At 43.4% G+C, this 25,344-nt stretch overlaps 1 protein-coding gene across 1 annotated transcript in view; it reads left to right on the top strand.

The window, feature by feature from the left end:
* Positions 1-25,344, top strand: part of LOC126455814 (uncharacterized) — a 394,337-nt gene that overhangs the window by 222,380 nt on the left and 146,613 nt on the right. Inside the window, exon 3 of the mRNA XM_050091575.1 lies at positions 24,707-24,808. Within this exon, the coding sequence (XP_049947532.1) occupies positions 24,707-24,808 (102 nt within the window). The remainder of the gene's footprint in view (positions 1-24,706; positions 24,809-25,344) is intronic.

The following is a 25,344-nucleotide window of genomic DNA, read 5'->3' as shown; positions in this document are numbered from 1 at the left end:
CCCTCGCTCAAAGTCCGTCAACTGCACATACGGTTCACGTCCACGCTGTCGCGGCATGCTACCAGTGTTAAAGACTGCGATGGAGCTCCGTATGCCACGGCAAACTGGCTGACACTGACGGCGGCGGTGCACAAATGCTGCGCAGCTAGCGCCATTCGACGGCCAACACCGCGGTTTCTGGTGTGTCCGCTGTGCCGTGCGTGTGATCATTGCTTGTACAACCCTCTCGCAGTGTCCGGAGCAAGTATGGTGGGTCTGACACACCGGTGTCAATGTGTTCTTTTTTCCATTTCCAGGAGTGTAAAATATTCTAACTACTGAAGGCTCTAACTACTGACAGGGATGTGGTTAGCAAAGGACAGATTTTGTTGCAAAGCAAACATTGTATTTTTTACCTTAATAATGTGACACCCAGTTCAAAAAATATATAATGGTCCGTGACATCCAATTCCAAAAATTATATAATCATGAATAACATTCAATCTCCAAGTCGGACACGTGCAGATCGTCCGCTCGCGCTAATACTGCAAACCTCCAACACTCCTAAATATCAACCTCTAACCTCCATCATTGCTGACTACTCACATCCAACTTCCATCATTGCTGGCTGTTAACCTCCCACTGCAAGTCCGACCAGCCACAGAAAGTCTCTCACAACTGTGCACAATGCAGTCAGTGATTTAATACAGAGCGCTACATAACGCTACCAACATACAAAAACATTAACAGCCTACTTACGTAAGTTCCGCTAATGACAATGCTGTCCTCAGCGAAAACGAAGAAGATTGCACTATCTGATAAATGGAATGAACAGTCTAATGAGTCCTGAATGTGGATTGAGAGTAAATCGAACAAAGACGAAAGTAACTAGAAGTAGCAGAAATGAGAACAACGAGAAACTTAACATCAGCACATGGTCACGAAGTAGATGACGTTAAGGAATTCTGCTACCTAGGAAGCAAAGTAACCCACGACAGACGGAGCAAGGAGGGCATCAAAAGCAGACTAGCACTGTCGAAAAGGTCATTCCTGGCCATGAGAAATGCTTTAATTTAAAGAAGAAATTTCTGAGAATATGCGTTTGGAGCTCGGTATTGTATGGTAGTGGAACATGGACTGCGCGAAAACCGAAACAGAAGAACGTTGAAGAATTTGAGGTGTGGTACAGACTAAAGTTGAAAATTTGGTGGACTGATGAGGTGAAGAATGAGGAGGTTCAGCATAGAATAAGAGAATAAAGGAATATACTAAAAACACGAACATGAAGAAGGAGCAGGATGATAGGATATCTGTCAGGACATGAGGGAATGACTTCCATGGTACTACACGAAACTGTAGAGGGCAAAACTGTAGAGGCTGACAGAGATTGAAATACATCCAGCAGATCATCGAGGACGTAGGTCGCAAGTGCTACTCTGAGATGAAGAGGTTGGCACAGGAGAGGAATTCGTGGCGGGACGTATCAAACCAGTCAGAAGACTGATGACCCAAAAAACAGGCATTGTCGTTGCCAGTAGTTTTCTATGAGAATTAAGTGAGTGAGTAGGCTGATGGTCACCATACAGAGAGCAAACAGATTGCAGAGCATAAAGATCTGAGGTCCTTTAATTTTGGAAATACACTACTGGCCAGTAAAATTGCTGCACCACGAAGATGACGTGCTACAGACGCGAAATTTAACCGACAGGAAGAAGATGCTGTGATATGCAAATGATTAGCTTTTCAAAGCATTCACACAAGGTAGGCGCCGGTGGCGACACCTACAACGTGCTGACATGAGGAAAGTTTCTAACCGATTTCTCATACACAAACAGCAGCTGACCGGCCTTGCCTGGTGAAACGTTGTTGTGATGCCTCGTGTAAGGAGGAGAAATGCGTACCATCACGTTTGATAAAGGTCGGATTGTAGCCTATCGCGATTGCGGTTTATCGTATCGTACATTGCTGCTCGCGTTGGTCGGGATCCAATGACTGTTAGCAGAATATGGAATCGGTGGGTTCAGGAGGGTAATATGGAACGCCGTGCTGGATCCCAACGGCCTCGTATCACTAATAGTCGAGATGACAGGCATCTTATCCGCATGGCTGTAACGGATCGTGCACTCACGTCTCGATCCCAAATTCAACAGATGGGGACGTTTGCAAGACAACAACCATCTGCACGAACAGTTCGACGACGTTTGCAGCAGCATGGACTATCAGCTCGGAAACCATGTCTGCGTTTACCCTAGACGCCGCATCACAGACAGGAGCGCCTTTGACGGTGTACTCAAGGACGAACCTTGGTGCACGAATGGCAAAAAGTCATTTATTTGGATGAATTCAGGTTCTGCTTACAGCATCGTGATGGTGCATCCTTGTTTGGCGACATCTCAGTTAACGCACATTGGAAGCGTGTATTCGTCATTGCCATACTAGGGTATCACCAGGCGTGGTGGTATGGGGTGCCATTGGTAACACGTCTCGATCACCTCTTGTTCGCATTGACGGCACTTTGAACAGCGGACGTTACTTTTCAGATGTGTTACGACCCGTGACTCTACCCTTCATTCGATTCCTGTGAAACCCTACATTTTAGCAGGATCATTGGCGATCGTATGTTGCGGATCTTGTATGGGCATTTCTGGATACAGAAAATGTTCGACTGCTGCCGTGGCCAGCACATTCTCCAGATCTCTCACCAATTGTAAACGTCTGGTCAATGGTGGCCGAGCAACTGGCTCATCACAATACGCCAGTGACTACTCTTGATGGACTGTGGTAACGTGTTGAAGCTGCTTGGGCAGCTGTACCTGTACACCCCATCAATGCCCAGACGTATCAAGGCCGTTATTACGGCCAGGGGTCGTTTTTCTGGGTACTGATTTTTCGGGCTATATGCACCCAAATGACGGGAAAATGTGATCACATGTCAGTTCTAGTATAATATATCTGTCCAATGAATACCCGTTCACCATCTGGATTTCTTCTTGGTGTAGCAATTTTAATGGCCAGTAGTGTATGATTTGCTGAAGATCAATGTGAGAAGTGTGAAGATTTACACGTAATTTTGTTGCTGCACGCGTGCCTGTGCTTAATTCAGGACATGCATGGAAAGTGGAAATGGTCCGTGTCAGTTAGTTCGATTATTGTTTGTTAACGTGGGTTGCACTCATAAATTACAGATTTATCGTTTCTACTAATTAATTTCATGGCAGACTCGTACTTTTTATGAAAAGGTGATTTTTGTAGAGATGATTGCAATTGTTAAGAAATGAGAGGTTCAATATGGCTTTTAAATCCTAGTCTCTTCTACAGCGTATAGTAAATGGTAGATCTACCACCGCCCCTACACGAATTTTGTTGTCTGAAAGTGCATATCCCAGCACTGCACTGAGTTATCTTGTCAGCCGCTTGTGTAGAATCAGAGGGAATATTTTAAGAAGCATTTTTGGTTATCTATGCTTTCAAAATAAGATTTGTAATTTTATATAGCATTTTTATTCTGTGGTTTTGTGCGTTGGAATTGTAAGACACGCATCGTGACGTCAGGCACAGTATCAGTCTATACCGTTCTGTACAATACAGAAATCCACATGATCCTTTCTTTAATTTACCGTTTTGCTTTCCTAATGAATTTATTTGAAAATAACGACAACAGTTATATAGTTACACAATTTCCGATAGTTTGGCGACTCATTTTAGCAGAGAGCATCTCCATGAATACACTGTGCCTGCATTGTTAGGGATTACAACACAGACACACACACGAAGTTAAAGATAGGGTAGCAGTTCAGTTCAGTGTAGCTATAGTTCACAATATTCAGCTTATTATTTATATTTATACAGAGAAGTAGCATTTTATCTACCGATTATGATGTTAAGTTTATCTGTAAATTCATTTATGGTACCTCTCATTACTTTCGTCTTTCTTCGGTGTACTGTCAAGCTATATTGAGGTCTTGTTACACTGTTAACTCCATTCAACAGGCCCCGTAGTTCTTCTTCACTTTCAATGAAAACAGCAATGTCATCAGCGAACCTTATCGTTGATTTACTTTGGCCGTGAATTTTAATCCTGGCCTGGAAGATAGGATATATTTCAGTTATTTGTTACTCAAAGTATAGGCTGAACAGTAGGGACGAAAGATTGAATTCCTGTCTTACAAATTTTTTAATTCCAGCGTTTCGTTCTTAATCTTTCATTCTTATTATTCCCACTTGGTTCTTGTACATGTCATACGTTATCTGCCTTACCTTTAGCTTACTTCTATTTTTTCCCATAATTTCGGTCATCTTGCACTATTTTACATTGTCCAGCGCCGTTCTTATTGTTTCAAAAAATGGCTCTGAGCACTATGGGATCTAACTGCTATGGTCATCAGTCCCGTAGAACTTAGAACTGTTGTTGTTGTTGTTGTTGTGGTCTTCAGTCCTGAGACTGGTTTGATGCAGCTCTCCATGCTACTCTATCCTGTGCAAGCTTCTTCATCTCCCAGTACTTACTGCAACCTACATCCTTCTGAATCTGCTTAGTTTATTCATCTCTTGGTCTCCCTCTACGATTTTTACCCTCCACGCTGCCGTCCAGTGCTAAATTTGTGATTCCTTGATGCCTCAGAACATGCCCTACCAACCGGTCCATTCTTCTTATCAAGTTGTGCCACAAACTCCTCTTCTCCCCTATTCTATTCAATACCTCATCATTAGCTACGTGATCTACCCATCTAATCTTCAGCATTCTTCTGTAGCACCACATTTCGAAAGCTTCTATTCTCTTCTTGTCCAAACTATTTATCGTCCATGTTTCACTTCCATACATGGCTACACTCCATATAAATACTTTCAGAAACGACTTCCTGGCACTTAAATCTATACTCGTTGTTAACAAATTCCTCTTCTTCAGAAAGGCTTTCCTTGCCATTGCCAGTCTGCATTTTATATCCTCTCTACTTCGACCATCATCAGTTATTTTGCTCCACGAATAGCAAAACTCCTTTACTACTTTAAGTGTCTCATTTCCTAATCTAATTCCCTCAGCATCACCCGACTTAATTCGACTACATTCCATGATGCTGGTTTTGCTTTTGTTGATGTTCATCTTATATCCTCCTTTCAAGACACTGTACATTCCGTTCAACTGCTCTTCAAAGTCCTTTGCTGTCTCTGACAGAATTACAATGTCATCTGCAAACCTCAAAGTTTTTATTTCTTCTCCATGGATTTTAATACCTACCCCGAATTTTTCTTTTGTTTCCTTTTCTGCTTGCTCAGTATAGAGATTGAATAACATCGGGGATAGACTACGACCTTGTCTCACTCCCTTCCCAACCAGTGCCACCGTTTCATGTCCCTCGACTCTTATAACTGCCATCTGGTTTCTGTACAAATTGTAAATAGCCTTTCGCTCTCTGTAATTTACCCGTGCCATCTTTAGAATTTGAAAGAGAGTATTCCAGTCAACATTGTCAAAAGATTTCTCTAAGTCTACAAATGCTAGAAACATTGCTCTCGTCTTTAATACTTAAACCTAACTAACCTAAGGACATCACACACATCCATGCCCGAGGCCGGATTCGAACCTGCGACCGTAGCGGTCACGCGGTTCCAGACTGTAGCGCCTAGAACCGCACGGCCACTCCATTGTTTCCTCTTGGTTGTTATACATGTTGTATGTTATCGATCTTTCCATGTAGCTTACTCCAATTTTTCTCAGAATTTCATTCATCGTGCTCCGTCTGCATTGTCGAGGTCGTATGAAGGTGTCTTGATTTTTTTTTTAATTCTCGCTTCCATTAGCAAACGAAACGTTCAATTTGTTTGCTGGTACAGTTTGAAAATTCCCTGACGAGCAGTTTACGACGGGCTGCCGGGCAATTACGAGACATCAGGGGGCCCGGGTAACAAGACTTGCGAAAATAACGTTCCCTTAGCACGATTCACTTGACTGCACTTGAGAGCTGCTGTGTTGTGGTACTATTTGATCTGTCGCGGACGTGCGGTTATTAACAGAGAATTAGCGCAGTGGCGGTTGCGCGGCTCTGGTGAGCAGGTGGTATTGGCAGGTGGCGCAGCTGCGCTCCGTTCCGCGTGCCGGGCCGCCGGCCGCCCGCCCTGTGACGTCTGGCCGCTCTGCACGCACTTCACGCGTTAGCCAGATCAGAGGCGCGGGCCGCCCCTTTGAGGCGGGCAGCCGGCAGAGCACGCGCCCGGCCCCGGGCGCGCCGCCGCCCACGTAGCCGGCAAATTGTCCCACACTCCGGCATCGCGTGCCGGCCCGCAAAAGGAAATCTCCTCTTCCTGCTGCTTTTTGTACTCTTTCCCGTTACGCGAGGAGAAAGGAGAGACGAGGGAGTGCACGTAACCGTTTCGTTACGCCCTCCACTCTGCACGGTCTCTTTTCTTTTGTTTTCTTGCGTTTTGACGTCTCATTTTCATCGTCGTCCTTACAGAACACTCCTCTTACACAGAGCGCGCTCGCGAACACACACACACACACACACACACACACACACACACATAGTGATGTAATCAAGCATCGTACCTAATATAAAATCACCGTAACCACTTGATATCGACCATCACATCATATATTAAAAAACCGGTCTTTAGTAAAAAATCGATAGATATACCTTACGAACAATTATTTTATTGAATACAAATATAATATTGGTTCCCAGAATTAGATTTTCACTCTGCAGCAGAATGTGCGCTTATATGAAACTTCCTGGCAGATTAAAACTGTGTGCCGGACAGAGACTCGAATTCGGGACTTTTGCCTTTCGCGGACATGTGCTCTACCACCTAAGCTACCACGCACGACTCACGCCCCGTCCTCACAGTTTTAGTTCTGCCAGTACCTCGTCTCCTACCTTCCATCTTTACAGAAGCTCTCCGGCGTACCTTGCAGAACTAGCACTCCTGAAAGAAAGGATATTGTGGAGACATGGCTTAGCCACAGCCTGGGGGATATTTCCAGAATGAGAAAAGCAAAGTTCGAGTCTCGGTCCGGCACACAGTTTTAATCTGCCAGGAAGTTTCGTAATATTTGTTTATTATACTTATCATAAAAATAAACATGTCATTTTTTCCATAAATGTTTACGCAAACCTATATAACATTTACGTATCAGTTGATGTAAGATTGCTTGAACGTTTCGTCGAATATCTGTGTAAATGGTAGAAATTTTTGGAGTGCATGTACAGGGTACATACAATTAACCTTTCGCTAGTTGGAAGGCCCCCAAGAAGAGTGAGTGATCGTGGGAAAATGAAACTTTGTGGAAACTTCTGTAAGGATATCATCATCGTCATCATCATCATCTTGAACAGTTTCCAAACCCAGGGTATATCTGTTGGGAAGATAAGCTTCGCCATCTCGTCCTATCTCCCGACCATCTTTTTGTGTTCATTCTGGTCCAGTCCTTGCCTCTTTTTTTAGCACATTCCTCCAGACCTTTCAGTCATCAATCCCTTTTATTTGAGAATTAAATTCGCCAAACAGCCGTTCTGTGAAGATGTTATTTTATTTTCGCCATCAGTTTCGGCAATTCGTGATGTCGAAAATGGTAGCGAAAATAAAATAAAATAACATCTCAATAGCACGGATGTTTGGCGAATTTCATTGTTAAATATTTGACGAGAGGCTGTCCCATGTCCACAGTGGGTGAATAGAGATCTATCCCTCATTCTTTCTCTTGGTCGTTTGTTACGCATTCCCATTTCATGTACCTTCTTGAGAAACTCTTTGTTTTCCATTCTTTTTAAGTAGCCTTATTGTCTTAACCATGATGTTTCTATACTGCTTTGCAAAGGTTCCCCTTACCCTTTCATTCCTCATCCTATGTCCCCTTGCTACTCCTATCTTACTTCTAAGCAACCTCATTTCACACGTCTGTAATCTGATCATATCTCTTTTAACCATTAAACATTATCAATGTTGCAGATGCGTAGGTCACTATTGGGGTAACTTAAATATTCATATTGGTTAGCTTTTTTGTCGGACATCTTCGTTCCTTGCCCGGATCGTAGCACATCGTAAGAATGCATCTGCCTGTCTGTCACGTTCACTGATCTTTTTGTAAGGACATGCGGAAGAGAAATAACGAACAAGCTATTGCAAGAAATGCATATTAATTTCCTCTTCATAGGATAGTATTTGTTAATTACGTACCAAGGTGATTGGGTAGGGCGTAATTCCCAGCCCTGGGTCGATAGGCAGGGTTCGCGCATACCCCCTGGTGCAGGCCAGGCCCAGAGAGAGATTATTGTCTGAGCTATTTCCTCTCCACCTGCCAATTAGTCCCTCTGTCTGGAGTACGAGAGCTGTGAACTGAGGTGTGAACAGCCACCTAAGGCGGGTGAGCTGCCCTCTGAGAGGAGCACCAATTGGAAGGAGTGCGCCTTCGGAGGCGCTCGCTTTCAGGGGGGATTTTTTTGCAGTGAGCCAATCATCTCCATCTCAGTCTAACTCTGCCAAAAGCAAACAGCACGAGGCCAAAGATTCTACGGCTCTGCAGGCTGCACCTCATTTCGTCGTGGTGTCACATACCGAAGATCAGGCTTCAATACAGTTATTATTCAGAAAGATGTTGATGCTACTGCAGGCCATGTGAAATCTGGCTTTCGCTTATGTAACAGACCTCTGCTTCTGGTGACCAACTGTGATTCTCAAGCCAAACAACTCCTTACAGCTTCAATCCTCCAGGACTATCCCGTTTGTGTCACGGGCAGTTGTGTGCTGAATTCTTAGTTATTTACACACGGCTGCTCGATTAGGGAAATATAAAATTCTCTCTCTGAAAACGATCGCTGCAAACTTAGTGCCTACACCCACTCTTTTTCTCACATTTTTGATCGAGTAGCGCTACCATCGAAGATTAAGCCAGACTATGAAGTCATCATGGTCCAACGATACACTCCAAACCCGTTGCGTTGTTACCACTGTCAACATTACAACCACACTCGCGTCCCCGCTCTATCAATTGTAATAGCGACCATGCCTCCTCATTCCGTGAGTGTCCATTGCATCTCCATGAGGAGGCCATCCAGGAAAACCAGATGAAGGAAAAGTATCCTACCCTGCCGCTCACAAGTTGTTGGTTAGTCGAAAGCCCTGTATTTTACACCTCGGCACTCATAGTACCATTCCTGCTACGCCTCGCTCCCTGAAGAATACGGCCGTGCAGTCTTATGACCTCCCGTTCAGTACTGTATTTGTGAAACCACCCAGTATCACGGTAGCATTCCCGTCTGCTTCTCCTACAGCTGCACAACACCCATCAAATCTTCTTCCCCTGCAGCGAAATCACCTGCTACACAAACAAGCTACAAAAGACAAATAAACAATCCTGTGAAAACTTTTTATGTCCATCCAGCAAAAAAACGTCTGAGTCTTCGTCTGCCAACCATTAAGACTCTAAGAAATCGAACAGAGGCAAACGGTTTTCTCCTTCCCTGCCTTGCAGATCCTCTTTAACAGAGTCGCCGGCTGATACCCGCACCCGACACACCTCCATTTTGCCAGTGCGCACCTCCTACCATTTTTCTGCCCTGGTGTCCTCGCGCCGACCCAGGAAGAATGCCGAAGGCTCCGTAGATTTCATGGAACAGGCTCCTCCAGCCATTGCGCACTGTAGCAGTGAGTCTTTGAAGAACGTCACTCAGCAACAGCCGAGGTGAGGGCCCTTCGTTTGTTCCCTGCATTCCATTCCCCATAGTGACCCTTCTCCAATGGAACGTCCGTGACATTAGATCCAACAACGAGGAATTATGACTACTCTGAGAATAGAGGCTTCCAGTTGTTTTCTGCCTCCAAGAAACGAAACGAAACTGTGTCTTCGTGACCACTTCGACCACTCGCGTTTGCTCTGGTTCACTTTGAGCCCCCCCCCCTCCCCGCCCTCCAAGACCGGGTTTCCATCTCAAAGGGGAGTTATGCGCTTACTCATTCAGGATGAAGTCCACAGCCAAACTATCTTATCGAACACCCAGATGCAACTTGTGGCAGTCCATACAATCCTTCCACGTTTCGCCTTTTCTCTTTGAAACATCTACATCACTTCATGATTTGCTGTCACCAGAGCAGACTCACTCCAGCTCTTTGGTCAGCTGCCTCACCCCTTTCTGCCGCTTTGCGACTTCAACGCCCATCATCTCCTTTGGGGACCATGGAGAAACCGTCCAAAAGGTTCCCTCTTGGCCGACCTTCTCAATCAGCTCAACCTTATCTGTCTTAACATTGTAGTAGCCATGTTCCTTCCAGACTCCACTCACATCTGTTCCCATTTGGACCTCTCGTTTTGCACTGCCCTGCTTGCCCGTCGTCTCGAGTTGGGCCTTTCTCTCTGTCACATGCTCGAGCGTCAATTTTCCTTGCACTATCCATTTGCTGACTCCTGCCCTACGTGCGAATAAACCCAATCGGCGGCGTTCTAAGGCTGACTGGAGGCTTTACACATCCTTGGTGGCCTTTCACGAACAACATTTCCCCGTTTATGATGATTAGGTAGATTACCTTACGAAACTTATTCTTACCTCATACCTGCTCTTTGCTGTACTGTGTCCAGTTTCCATTGTGGACTCAGCCATGCCGCGACATGATTCACGCACACAGACATGCTCTCCACCTTTTTAACCGTCATCCTACGATGGCGAACAGTAATCATTATAAACAGTTTCGTGAACAGAGTCGCCGTATTCTTCGGGATAACAAAAAAGTTGGATTAACGGTACAACTTCTTTTTACAGTTTCGCTCCCTTGTCTGTCAAGCGGGGCAACCTCTGGAAAACCTCTGGAACCGAGGTTCATTCTCCGACCATAGCAGATGGTAGACCCTATTACTATCGCCAACACCTTGGACCGCTATTTTGAGGAGCTTCCGAGCTTCACCCATGATTACTCCGCCTCCTCCCTCGGAAACGAGTTGAGGAAGGTCAGCTGATATCCTTCTCAAAATCGTGAATGCTACAAAGCTGCCTTTACTATGAGGAAGCTTGACCATGCTCTCACCTCACCCCAGTCTTCCGCCCAAGGACTGGACAGTGTTCACATTCAGATTTGCAGCACCTTTCACTTGTGGGCAAGCGCTTTCTTCTTTGCACATACAACCATGTTTGGGCAGAAGGCAGGTTTCCCAGATGCTGGCGTGAAGCCGCTGTCACATCCATACCTAAGCCTGGTAAGGACAAACAGCTGCCTTCTAGCTATCGTCCCATTTCCCTCATCAGCTGTGTTTGTAATGTGATGGCTTGCTGGTGCGGTGGCTCGAGTCTTTCAATCTACTAAGCACTGCACAAGTGGATTTTGTGCACACCGTTCAGCAGTTGACCATCTAGTCTCTTTGTCAACCCCTGAGACGAACGGTCTTCTGAGAAATACCAGACTGTGGCGGTGTTTTATTTGTTTGGAAAAAGCCTTCGACACCTGCTGGAGGAATGGTATCCTCTGTACTCTATACATGTGGAGCTTCCGAGGCCGCCTGTCCTACTCCCTTCAGGGATTTTTAAAACACCCAGTTTTCAACGTATGTCTTGGATCGGCTTCGACGGACACCTTTATCCAGGAGAATGGGGTTCCTCAAGGCTTAATCCTGAGCTTCGCCCTCTTTACTATACCCATTAACTCTGTTTTGAACTGCCTTAAGACAGGAGTTCCAGTCCCGATTTCGTCGACGACTTCGCGATCTGCTAAAGTTCCCTACGGATTTGTCTCTTCCAGCGGCGTCTTTAACAATGTCTTGATCATCTTTACTCCTGGAGCATCGACAGTGGCTTTTGCTTTTCCACGGACAAAACCGTTTTTACGAATTTCTGGCGGTGCAATGGGCTTTTACACTGTCCTTTCATCTTGGGTCTGTTGCTCTTCCGTTCGCTGGAACTACGAAATTGCTGGGGCCCATGCTTGATAGTAAGTTTTGTTGGTGCTACATGGCTACGCGATATATCTAGTCCCTCAGTTTCCTATGTGTCCTAAGTGGCACTTCCTGGGGAGCGGATTGGACCATCCTCCTCCGTTTATACAGATCCCTTGGCCGTTAGAAAGTAGACTATGGATGTTCTGTTTACTCCTCTGCTCGTCCGTCCATCTTTTACCATCGTGAAACAATCCACCATCATGGAATATGTTTAGTCACTGGCGCCTTTTAGACTGACACGTTTGAGAGTCTCTATGCAGGAGATGAAGTATTACCACTGTCATATTGGCGTGATGTCCTCCTCAGTGGGAACGTCTGCCATTAGTCTGTCATGCCTGGCCACTCATACTGTACCTCCTTTTTCATTGACTCTCTTGACCGCCATTAAGGGGCGCGCCCTTCATCTCTATTATCTCCTGGAGCTCGCTTCCAGCTACTGTACCAGCAGTTTAACTTCACGATACCTGCCACGTTCCTGATGGGTGTGAAAACTTCACTGCCTGGGCTTCTTGCGGCGGCCCCTGTTCATCTTAGACTTCATTCGCTGTAAGTTTCCCAGCCTTCGCCGGCAATATAGCGACAGCACATTCGTGTATACTGATGGCTTTAAGACTGACCGTGCTCTGAGGTGTGCTTCCGTCACTGAGAACGACCTTCTGCGCTATCGGCTTCCACAAAACAGCACAATTTGTACAACAGGGCTATTCGCCCTCAGTCAGGGCACCCAGAACGTCGGGTGACACAGGCTTTTCTATCATATACTCTGATTCTCTCAGTACCCACTAGAGCCTCTGTGTGCTGTACACAGCCCATCCCAAGTTCAACGGGTCCAAGAGAGCGCCCACTTGCTCGCTGACGAGGGAGTAACCTTGATGTTCATGTAGGTTCCTGGTTACGTTGGTCTGACGGGAAATGAGGCTGCTGACGCTGCTACCAAGGCTGCAGTCCTTCTACCTCGGCCTGCTAGCTCTTCCATTCGTTCGGATGATCTTCGTGTTGCCATCTGTCGACAGATGGTGTCACTTTGGCATCAACACTGGTCTTCTCTTTACGTGTACAAGTTCCAGGGGATTATATCTCTCCCAACGGCGTGGCCTATCTCCTCTCGGCCCAAGGGAAGTGTGTACACGGATGCAGAAGCATAAAAAATCTTTGCTGCCTACGGGGAAATAGAAAAACCATCCGTAGTAGTGTCTGATCTTCTCAGGAAATCATGAGGAGAAGTTTTCCAGAAACAAAATTTTATCTGAAATGACGGACCATTAGCTACAGTGGTATAGGGATGACATCGAAATATGTAAACATGGGAATGATTTTAACAGATAAATAGAAGCCGTGAAACTTAGTGATATATCGACAGTAGCTCTACAGAATCGATAGGTCTTACCTTTGACAAAACGCAAGTCAATAGTTAAGTTTTACATTTGACAAGGATTGCCTCTGCCGATCACGTGTAAGCTTCTAGTACACCGCTTATTCACAATACTCAGGCGTTTGACCCAGCATTAGGCAAACAAAAAGGAACCCAGGGCTCCAGTAAAGACGTCCAGCGCACCTCTGGACGAACCATTGGGAGTGGAAAAGTTTTATGAACTACGACCGTACAACCTGAAAGACTCACCAGCAGCTGAGACAACCGATCGTGAAAACTTTCACTGTATGATCGGAGACACGGGAGACCCACTGCAGTTTCTTTCTTTCTGATCTACGGGTGAGCCTAAAATTAAATTTTATTTATTTATTTATTTATCCTGGCACAAACAGGGCCATCAGGCCCTCTCTTACATTTAAGAAGGCGTTCCACATATTTTACATTCTACATTTCGTCCTTTTGTGTTTGAGGAATCTCTTACGCAGTAGCGGTCTTTTGCGACTGCAGTAAAAGTCTTTCGGAAAAAACGACATTCCGTTTATGGATATGGTGACTGACTTAGTACAATTTTTGACACAATCACCTTTTATTGTAAAATCGAAAAGTCTGTAGGCTATGATTGGTTATTATTGTCTCATAAAAAAGAGACTGTGCCAAAAATAAAAATTTTGGACCGGACGAGTTTAACTTTACTACGAGTTTAACTTTACTGAAAGCATCTTCAGTGGTCAGATACGTTCGCTCCTACATTATTTTAGTGAGTTCTTCACTCACAGCCGTTCCATTTTTAGCACAGTCTGCTGCACTTAGACTCAACATTGTACCGTTTACATGCTTTTATAAATCCACATTCACGATGTGTATTTTATTTCGATCGCTCGAAATATATCAAGTTTACGACATCGCTCGAAACACGGCGCGTGAGATAGTCTCAGTAATAAAAAGTTAAAAACGAAAAATTTTGTTTGTCACTGCAGTATATTGTGTGTCGAAGAACGCCTGGAAACAGTGTAGGAGCCAAACAACCTGACCACTGAACAAGCTTTAAATAAAGGTGTAACGAATTTGGTACAGATAAGACAGTCACAACTTCCATATTACATGTAGTGTTACGTTCTGTTTGTAACGACACACACACACACACACACACACACACACACACACACATATATATATATATATATATGTATATATATATATATATATAAAATTGCTCCTGTTGGGTTTTTTTTAACTTGTAACTGGTCTTCGATAAGACTTGCTAATTTGATTTCAATTCCACATTATTAGTGCGTAGTATAGTAGTAATGTAACACATGACCTGTTAAATACAGGTCTGACAATATTTCCTCAGTTACAACTATTTTAAATCGGAAAAATCTATTTTCCCAATTACACGACATGTTGTACCTTGTAACAATTTTTCACATTTGGAAATACCTTACTTTTATTGAGTAATTTTTGTAATTTCAGCAAAAGGCTACGCAAACATAAAGTGGATCATTTAGAAATGGAATAAGAAAACAAATCAAGCTTCTATTTCAGGGCCGGGTACAGGCGGAATTCTTGAATGTGTTTCAATGTGCAAAACCCTCCCCTAAACATTCATAATAAAATTTGGTAGTTACTGAAACCCAAACACTTGACATAACCTCCATTGTTTACTCACCTGGAGTCGCTCAAAAACAGATTCAAATAAATGTGGTGTCTTATTTATTTACCAGACCTTAGTTGCATTACAGTTTCGCATTTTGAGTCAATGCATGTATGGCTAGTATTCACAATTACAATGTGTACGTAGCAGCACTGTGAAGAGATACAGTAGAAGAACGAAACTAATAATGGTTCAAAACGGAAATCAATAACAATGACAGAAAACAAAGTCTAGATTGTTAACAAAGTAATAACAGACGTAATAAAAGAAAACGTAGCCCGTCGTAGGCTATATGGAAGATCTTTATTCGATCGTGCAATTAGCTCATTTATACCATGTTTCATTTTCAAGCACATCTGTGGTATTACTTATTATGTACTGTGATTATTCAATTATTTTTCTAATTTTATATAAAATATAATTTGATAAGTACAATACGTACTACATGACATCACACATGTCCTTCAAAATGACAAATAGTCAATGTTAACTAATTGCACGATTTAAGTAAAAATTATGTACATAGAGCCTATTGCGGATCATGTTTTCTTTTGTAAAGTATTTAGATGCAGTGTATCAACACACAAACAGAAATGTAATAAAAGTCAAATATCTAGACTCCTCACTTCATGTTCCAACACGACAGAATGTCTATCATCATTGCCACAAGTAACAAGTGTACTATTATTCAAGCTAGTTTGCTGAATCTACAACACTGAGGATGTAACTTCAGACTTTTGAAAGAACATAATCCACGGAATCCTAAAAATAAGAAACGAAAAATAGATGTGAGAAGAGTCACACGATCAATTTGACAGCTCATACATCCGAAAATCTGCCAAGAATAACATACAAAACAGTAGGAAAGTAAACTGATTTGCTGTTCAATGATCATCAGTTTGGTTTTAGTACAAGTGAAGGTTCAGTTTCAGTCATCATAGTCGATATTTTTGGAAAATATGTAACAATGTTGTTCATGATTTAAATGAAGAACTGGACCCGATACGTTTTGTTGCGTATAGCACAACACGTTTCGAATATTTATTCTCATTATCCAGTATAAATATATGTATTACTATTGTGTGAATTTCGGGGCAATGAAGGAGACGGAGTACCTTACGACTGCGGACGAGATAGGCACAACAGCACACATGCAGACATCACATAATCAACCAGAGTAAGTGAGTGCATTTGATAATGAGAATAAATTCTCCAAACGCTTCATGCTATGCATAAGAAATTGTAACTAGTGCAGTACGTTTTTCTAACCTTAGAGGTAAAAGCATCTGAGAGAGTTCTGACGTTGCGTTGGTAATGGAATCAAACGTAAGAAAAATGAAGATACTTTTATAGTATTTGTCGACCATTGAAAACCTTTCGACAATGTAAAATAGTGCAAGATGTTTGAGTTACGAGAAAATGTTTACAAAGCAAAGGAAAAAAAAAACTGATTATGATCCACTGATTGCCCAAGAGAGGTGTGTTCGGATTTAAAAGGGTTATGCAGCGTTTCTATTGCCAACCTGTATGTCGACAAATGTGACGGACATAAAAGAAACATTCAGCAGTAGCATTAAAATCCAGGTACAAGAATATAAATCATAACCTTTGCTGATAACAACCCATAGGTAGTGGTTTTTGAAGCGAGTATTCTGTTCTCGAATGTCGTATAGGAGAGAGTATTGTGTGTTTAATTATTTAAGCAGATCACTGTCTCTTGAGGAAATCACAGTTCCGATCATATTTTCCAAATCAGACTTTATGGTACAACTTTGTATATCACTGGGACAGAATTTGGCTATTAATGTCGAAAAAATAACTTGAAGTGTGGGAAATAGTGCAGGAGTCTTTAGAGAGTATGAGAACTCGTGTATGGACTACGTTGTTTGTACTACTCGGAAGTACTCTCCGCGTATGGACTACGTAGATCGCACCACTCGAAAGAGCACTCCGTGAAAGTTCACCTGAAAACCACTAGATGTCTCTATCTGTGCTTCAGCAGCTGAGGTGCCCGTATTGCGCGAGGTGGACAGTGGAAACGGAAATATAGATAATTAGGTAATTTGTGGCCTCTGTGGAAACATGACGACAGTTTTCGTGATGACAACATGGCCTGTAGCGAAATGTTTGCAATGGTGACGATTCAAAGAAATTCCAGACGAATCTATGTATGACTTCAGTTTTTCCACTGGCTATATATTGCAATTCCAGAATTATTTCCTCAAATCTTGATGCTCATTACTTTTTGTAGTTATTAAAATGTAACAAATTTTTAATAACGATTTATAATTTTTTAAACATAACATTTTTCCATCATGTAGCTGAAGTATTTGAACTAAATGAGTTCAAATAAATTTAAATCGAATTTCTGCCAGTTTTATTTTGGGAACTAGGAACATTCTGAATTATTGTTGTAGACGCTGCATGTTTTACATGACTGGCTCTATTCATACGGAGTTTCTGCTGGCAGAATATTCACTGAAATGATGTGTTGAGAACAGTGCCTTTTACCCTGAAAGCACAACTCAGTAAGTTTTCTTAAAGATCTGCGGTCGAGATGTGAAGTTTGTGGAGTCACTGAGCAACAATGTTTCCCGACACACAGTCTGAAGTCATCTCTGGTTGCTTATTCCACGTCAGTAGCCTTGGCAGATGGATCCTCGTTTTCTTGTGCATTGCCGTCCTGTTTGTTTACGACAGCGTAAGGATACAATGTACAATAACACTAAATATGACTTAAAACAGCGCATAGACGAAGCTGGTCGCTTCTTGACAGCGTCAGCTTTACATCTTGTGCGCAAGTTGTTTAGAAGGCGCAATGAGTTGTGCGTTCAGGAAAATTTGAATCTGAACACTATGCTTAAATGAACATTTTGCCAACATAACATGTCGGAACACAGCATGTGCCATCCAACTCCTTAAATCTGAAGGTTTTTAGCTACGTAATTAAAAATAATATAAATTTGATTTGTACATAGTCCATTTGAATACATTAGTTAGAATAGAAAAAAACATAATCCTATTTTTAAAAAATTATTACCCATTGCTCTGACTCTCTGTAAAAGAAATAAATGATCAATATTTGTTTTAAATTAAGGAGAAAATTACTTATAAGTATGGGGCGGTTAGAATTAAACTTTCTGTAGTTTGAGACGTCCCCAATGAAAAACGCTTGGTCGTTGTGGAAAATGTGTAAGGACATGCGGAAGAGAAATAGCTAGTAAACCATGGAAAGGAACTCATTTGAATTTACACATGAGAGGGTAATATTTCTTAATTGCGTACCAAGTAGCGAAAGTTTAATTATAGGCACCACATTTTTATTGCTTGATTTGTTAAAAAGAGAGGTTCAGGTACTGGGGCTCTCTCGCTGACGTTTTTGAGATTTAGACTTTTTAAATGTTACTTTAAAATTTTTTTAACGTTTTGAAAGTGTTAATACAACGTTTGTAGTGGCACTTCTGTCCACCAACAATCTTTTATTGCATACTTTGTTAATTAAGTTGAATACTAGACTGAAGAGGCAAATAACTGGTACACCTGCCTAATATCGTGTCGGGCCCGCGAGCACGCAGAAGTGCGGCAACACGAAGTGCCATGGACTCGACCAATGTCTGAAGTAGTGCTGGAGGGAAATGACACCATGAATTGTATAGGGCTGTCCATAAATCCGTAAGAGTACGAGGGGGTGAACATCTCTTCTGAACGGCACATTCCAAGGCATTCCAGGTATGTTCAATAATTTTCATGTCTGGGGAGTTACGTGGCCAGCGGAAGTGTTGAAGCTCAGAAGAGTGTTCCTGGAGCCACTCTGTAATCATTCTGGACGTGTGAACTGTCGCATTGTCTTGCTCGAATTGCTCGAGTCCGTCGGAATACACAATGGGCATGAATGGATGCAACTGATCAGACAGGATTCTTACGTACGTGTTACCTGTCAGAGCCGTTTCTAAATGTATCAGGGGTCCCGTGTTATTCCAACTGCACACGTCCCACACAATTACAGAGCCTCCACCAGCTTGAACACACCCCTGCTGACATGCAGGTTCCATGGATTCATGAGGTTGACTCCATACCCGTATACGTCCAGACGTTCGATACAATTTGAAACGAGACTCATCCGCCCAGGCTACATGTTTCCAGTCATCAAAAGTCCAATGTCGGTGCTGACGGGCCCTCAAGGGTACACGAATGGGGCTTCCGCTCTGAAAGCCCATATCGATGATATTTCGTTGAATGGTTCGCACGTGACACTTGTTGATTGAAATCTGCAGCAATTTGCGGAAGTGTTGTACTTGTGTCACGTTGAACGATTCACTTCAGTCGTCGTTGGTTCCTTTCTTGCAGGGTCGTTTTTCGGCCGCAGCGATGTCGGAGAGTTGATGTTTTACCGGATTCATGATGTTCACGGTACACTCGTTAAATGGTCGTACGGGAAAGTCCCCACGGCATCGCAACTTCGGAGATGCTGTATCCCATCGCTCTTGTGCCGACTGTAACACCACATTCAAACTCACTTAAATCTTGATAACCTGCCATTGTAGCAGCAATAACCGTTCTAAGAACTGCGCCAGATACTTGTTGCCTTATATAGGGGTTGCCGAACGCAGCGCCTTATTCTGACTACTTACATATCTCTGTATTTGAATATACAGGCCTAGACCAGTTTCTTTGGTGCTTCAGTGTACTTCTCAGTCTACAATTTGTTACAAAAAGGAATTATAGTAAGGTGGACACATGTAATTCTGAACTACAGGACCCAGAATAAGGGATAAAATTTAAATGCTTTAACTTACAGTTTGTATAACTGTCCAAGCTTTGAAATGATTTCGTTGTACGTCGTCATCCCCCTCTTTTCTCGCTGTTGGTCTCCAGACCGGAGTGCCGACCACGAGGCAGTCAGGATAGCACGTACTTGAAGAGTCAATACGTACCGGTAGTGGACTATTCCATTTCACAAAAAGCAGCTTCGTAACAGAAGATCGGATTCACTAGATAACAGTGGAATTGCTTGATGGTAGTTGTCAACGGAAGCCATTTGTGGGATACTGCGCTTTTTTTTCACAATTTCCACCAAAGATCTCACAGTTGTCGAAAACAGGAAAAGGTCAGGAACAAGCCGCAATGGTGTTCGTGTATGGCCAAGCAGACGGAAACGGTCCAGAGGCAGCACGGCTATAGCAAGACAAATATTCTCACAGGCACCAACCACATCACACGACATTTCAAGCAATTTTTGAGCGTTTATTTTGTCATGGGTCCTTCCAGACAGACGAACGTGCTGGGAGGCGGCGAACTGTACGTACACTGGATTTGGAGGACCGGTTTCTATAGGAGGTTGAGACGAACCATAGTATAAGCTCAAGCCAAGTGGCCCGCCAACACGGTGTAAGCCAACGTACGGTTATGTGTATCCTGCATGACAACCGCTGTTATCACCTGCAATCCCATGAAGGCCACTTTGAACATCTGTTGTGAAGTGGATGCGATGTAGCTCTGTACTGTCTTCCGGGACGATTAACTGTTGCACACACACCGACCATTTCCAGAAACACTTTCACAGGACCCTTTTCCACCCATTTCCAGTCAGGAATCCGTCCCTTCAGTTTGTCTGATTTATTACTGCTCACCTTTTTATATATACCGAACGTCTCTCCTAGGAGCCGTTAGGCGCTTTTTCTCTGGTGTTTCCGCAGATATTTGCAATTTAGGTTTTGCAACGTGTCACTGGAGTGAGCGCAAACTAACACTGCTCGCCACGTCTTCCGTAAGACCCCCAATATCGGTTGAAAGCGTCTGTTTGTTTCCCAGTGCAAACAAAATTATTTTTTAAAGCCTAATTTTAAGTGGCCATTCCATACAGTGGCCCCGTATTAGTCTAGTATGATATTCGTGTTATCAATACTTATTAACAGGGACGGTAAACCATGAAAAATAGCCAGTACTCTAGCAGCGACCAGGCAGCAGCGCTGCTGCAGGACGGTAACTCAGCACGGGTAGACGGTGCTGTCGCTCCTGGGCAACTGGCTATTCTTTGTGTTTTACTGTCCCTGATAACATATACCGATAACACAACTGTAGTACTAAGTTACTTTGCGACTGCTCTGTCAACTGGGCACGTAAAATTCCACTTTAATATATATATATATATATATATATATATATATATATATATATATATATATATGATACGGTGAACAAACTGACTCTTACAGTCGACACTGGGGGGCGCGTGAAAGCCTTTATGCGCAGTGTTTGTTTTGGCCAGCTTCATCAACAAATTACAGAAAAAATAAAAAATAAAATATCGTGTGGCATTGTTGGACAGGGACGCCATCCGGGGAAGCACGGCCGCCGGCTTGCAAATCTTATTTCAGGTGACGCCACACTTGGCAACTTGCACGTCGTTGATGATGAAATGATCATGACAACGTAACATCCAGTCCACGAGAGGAGAGAATCTCCTACCAGACCGGGAATCGAATCCGTGTCCGCTGCATGGTAGGCAAACACGTCACCACTCAGTTAAGCAGGCGAGCTACACTTCACAATAATGAAGTTTTCAAGCAAGTCCCTACAGGGTGTTTCAAAAATGACCGGTATATTTGAAATGGCAATACAAACTAAACGAGCAGCGATAGAAATGCACCGTTTGTTGCAATATGCTTGGGACAACAGTACATTTTCAGGCAGACAAACTTTCGAAATTACAGTAGTTACAATTGTCAACAGCAGATGGCGCTGCGGTCTGGGAAACTCTATAGTACGATATTTTCCACATATCCACCATGCGTAGCAATAATGTGGCGTAGTCTCTGAATGAAATTACCCGAAACCTTTGACAACGTGTCTGGCGGAATGGCTTCACATGCAGATGAGATGTACTGCTTCAGCTGTTCAATTGTTTCTGGATTCTGGCGGTACACCTGGTCTTTCAAGTGTCCCCACAGAAAGAAATCACAGTGGTTCATGTCTGGCGTATAGGGAGGCCAATCCACGCCGCCTCCTGTATGTTTCGGATAGCCCAAAGCAATCACACGATCATCGAAATATTCATTCAGGAAATTAAAGACGTCGGCCGTGCGATGTGGCCGGGCACCATCTTGCATAAACCACGAGGTGTTCGCAGTGTCGTCTAAGGCAGTTTGTACCGCCACAAATTCACGAAGAATGTCCAGATAGCGTGATGCAATAATCGTTTCCGATCTGAAAAATGGGCCAATGATTCCTTTGGAAGAAATGGCGGCCCAGACCAGTACTTTTTGAAGATGCAGGGACGATGGGACTGCAACATGGGGCTTTTCGGTTCCCCATATGCGCCAGTTCTGTTTATTGACGAAGCCGTCCAGGTAAAAATAAGCTTCGTCAGTTCAAATGGCTCTGAGCACTATGGGACTCAACTGCTGTGGTCATCAGTCCCCTAGAACTTAGAACTACTTAAATCTAACTAACCTAAGGACATCACACACACCCATGCCCGAGGCAGGATTCGAACCTGCGACCGTAGCAGCAGCACGGCTCCGGACTGGAGCGCCTAGAACCGCACGGCCACCGCGACCGGCGCTTCGTCAGTAAACCAAATGCTGCCTACATGCATATCGCCGTCATCAATCCTGTGCACTATATCGTTAGCGAATGTCTCTCGTGCAGCAATGGTAGCGGCGCTGAGGGGTTGCCGCGTTTGAATTTTGTATGGATAGAGGTGTAAACTCTGGCGCATGAGACGATACGTGGACGTTGGCGTCATTTTGACCGCAGCTGCAACACGGCGAACGGAAACCCGAGGCCGCTGTTGGATCACCTGCTGCACTAGCTGCGCGTTGCCCTCTGTGGTTGCCGTACGCGGTCGCCCTACCTTTCCAGCACGTTCATCCGTCACGTTCCCAGTCCGTTGAAATTTTTCAAACAGATCCTTTATTGTATCGCTTTTCGGTCCTTTGGTTACATTAAACCTCCGTTGAAAACTTCGTCTTGTTGCAACAACACTGTGTTCTAGGCGGTGGAATTCCAACACCAGAAAAATCCTCTGTTCTAAGGAATAAACCATGTTGTCCACAGCACACTTGCACGTTGTGAACAGCACACGCTTACAGCAGAAAGACGACGTACAGAATGGCGCACCCACAGACTGTGTTGTCTTCTGTATCTTTCACATCACTTGCAGCGCCATCTGTTGTTGAAATGTGTAACTACTGTAATTTCGAAAGTTTGTCCGCCTGAAAATGTACTGTTGTCCCAAGCATATTGCAACAAACGGTGTATTTCTATCGCTGCTCGTTTAGTTTTTATTGCCGTTTCAAATATACCGGTCATTTTTGAAACACCCTGTATATATACAGGGTGTTACAAAAAGGTACGGTCCAACTTTCAGGAAACATTCCTCACACACAAATAAAGAAAAGACGTTACGTGGACATGTGTCCGGTAACGCTTAATTTCCAAGTTAGAGCTCATTTTAATTTTTCTTCCACCTACGCTCAATGCAGCACGTTGTCACGATTTCATACGGGATACTCTACCTGTGCTGCTAGAACATGTGCCTTTACAATTACGACACAACATGTTGTTCATGCACGATGGAGCTCCTGCACATTTCAGTCAAAGTGTTCGTACGCTTCTCGACAACAGTTTCGGTGACCGATGGATTGGTAGAGGCGGATCAATTCCATGGCCTCCACGCTCTCCTGACGTCAACCCTCTTGATTTTCATTTATGGGGGCATTTGAAAGCTCTTGTCTACGCAACCCCGGTACCAAATATAGAAACTCTTCGTGCTAGTATTATGGACGGCTGTGATACAATACGCCATTCTCCAGGGCTGCATCAGCGCATCAAGGATTCCATGCGACGGAGGGTGGATGCATGTATCCTCGCTAACGGAGGACATTTTGAACATTTCGTGTAACAAAGTGTTTGAAGTCACGCTGGTACGTTCTGTTGCTGTGTGTTTCCATTCCATGATTAATGTGATTTGAAAAGAAGTAATAAAATGAGCTCTCACATGGAAAGTAAGCGTTTCCGGACACATGTCCACATAACATTTTCTTTCTTTGTGTGTGAGGAATGTTTCCTGAAAGTTTGGCCGTACCTTTTTGTAACACCCTGTATATAAAACTGGAAACTACGAAGTTCTGAGTGCGCAAAGTATTCACTGTAGTGTCAAAAGGCTATGAGTCCTATACCATCGTTAAAAAGCGGCACGTGATGCAAATAATGTCTCAGTGCTGCCCTGGAGCTGTAACTAGAAACTGAAAGCTCCAGAAATTGGTGGTGCTCTTCCCATCCCTAATAAACTGAAACATTCCTTTAATGTAAATAGACATGAAATTTTTTCAATGCACCTGTGGCATGAATCAGCAAACCAGTGTTTAGTAGTATTAGTTGAAAACAATCTTGGTTGCAATTTAAATTTTTTTATTCATCAATTACGCGTTTCACCTTATTTAGGCATCTTCAGACTGATCTTAAAAGTATTTACTGAGGTTAACGAAGGCGATGTTGGCCTGATGTACTCGACGATGCCCTTTAGCTACACTGTTTAAAGGATCGTCCTAAGAAATACCAAATTAAGATCAGCCTGAAGATGCCTAAATAGGGTAAAACGCGTAGTTGATAAATAAAAAAACTAAAATTGCAACCAAGACTGTTTCCAACTAATATTATATAGACATGCCCTTGCTGTGTATCAGTACAGATTTATGTAATTGTAACATCTCTCATTTGCGGCATCTTGTTCACTTTGCTGTTGTCCTAACTGCTCCAAATGATCCTTTTATTTTTGTTCCAGACTGTCTGCACCTGCAGCTGTACCGCGACAGCAAGGAGAGATACAAACAGGGTCAGACGAAGGCCTCTCTGTCGCTGCAACATTTCCTCGCTATTGAGACAGGTATTTGTTCTCCGTGCCCTATCTACTCTACCAATACAGATTTTAGTTCCACGTTTGCCATCAGTAATCTAGTAAGCTTATTTCGAGGCTGCTCCAATGTCTTCCACTCAGTTCCAGAAGAATTAGACAGTCATAGTAACATCTTGGTATAAAATATATTTCGGAAAATTTTCCGACTTCCTCCTGAACATCTGTGGGAGGTTTGTGTGCGCCGCTACGCGTGTCGTAGAGTATTACATTAGCGTGAGTAGATGACCTGAACACAAGAATATATTTGCTGAGCCCTGTAAGTTAGTGCGTCTGTGACACTTGCCGCAAATTGGCAACAACTACTTATATCTACGGTATGTAGCGCGTTTAAAAATACGTACCCGTTTGTTGTATCGGAGAACTCAGACTACTGTTAGCCATTAAAATAGCTATTGGTGAAGAGAATAAGAACTATTGCACAACCAACCTATAATTACAGTTCTCCACATTTATTCAATAATGTCTAAGGAGAGCAAATTCGCCTTCATGCCAGCGAATCCTGTTTC

Source organism: Schistocerca serialis, chromosome 2 (assembly GCF_023864345.2).
Source record: "Schistocerca serialis cubense isolate TAMUIC-IGC-003099 chromosome 2, iqSchSeri2.2, whole genome shotgun sequence".
In the NCBI taxonomy this organism is placed as follows: Eukaryota; Metazoa; Arthropoda; class Insecta; order Orthoptera; family Acrididae; genus Schistocerca; species Schistocerca serialis.
Note: the sequence above shows the minus strand (reverse complement) of the source record. Positions and strands in the feature narration are given on the sequence as shown.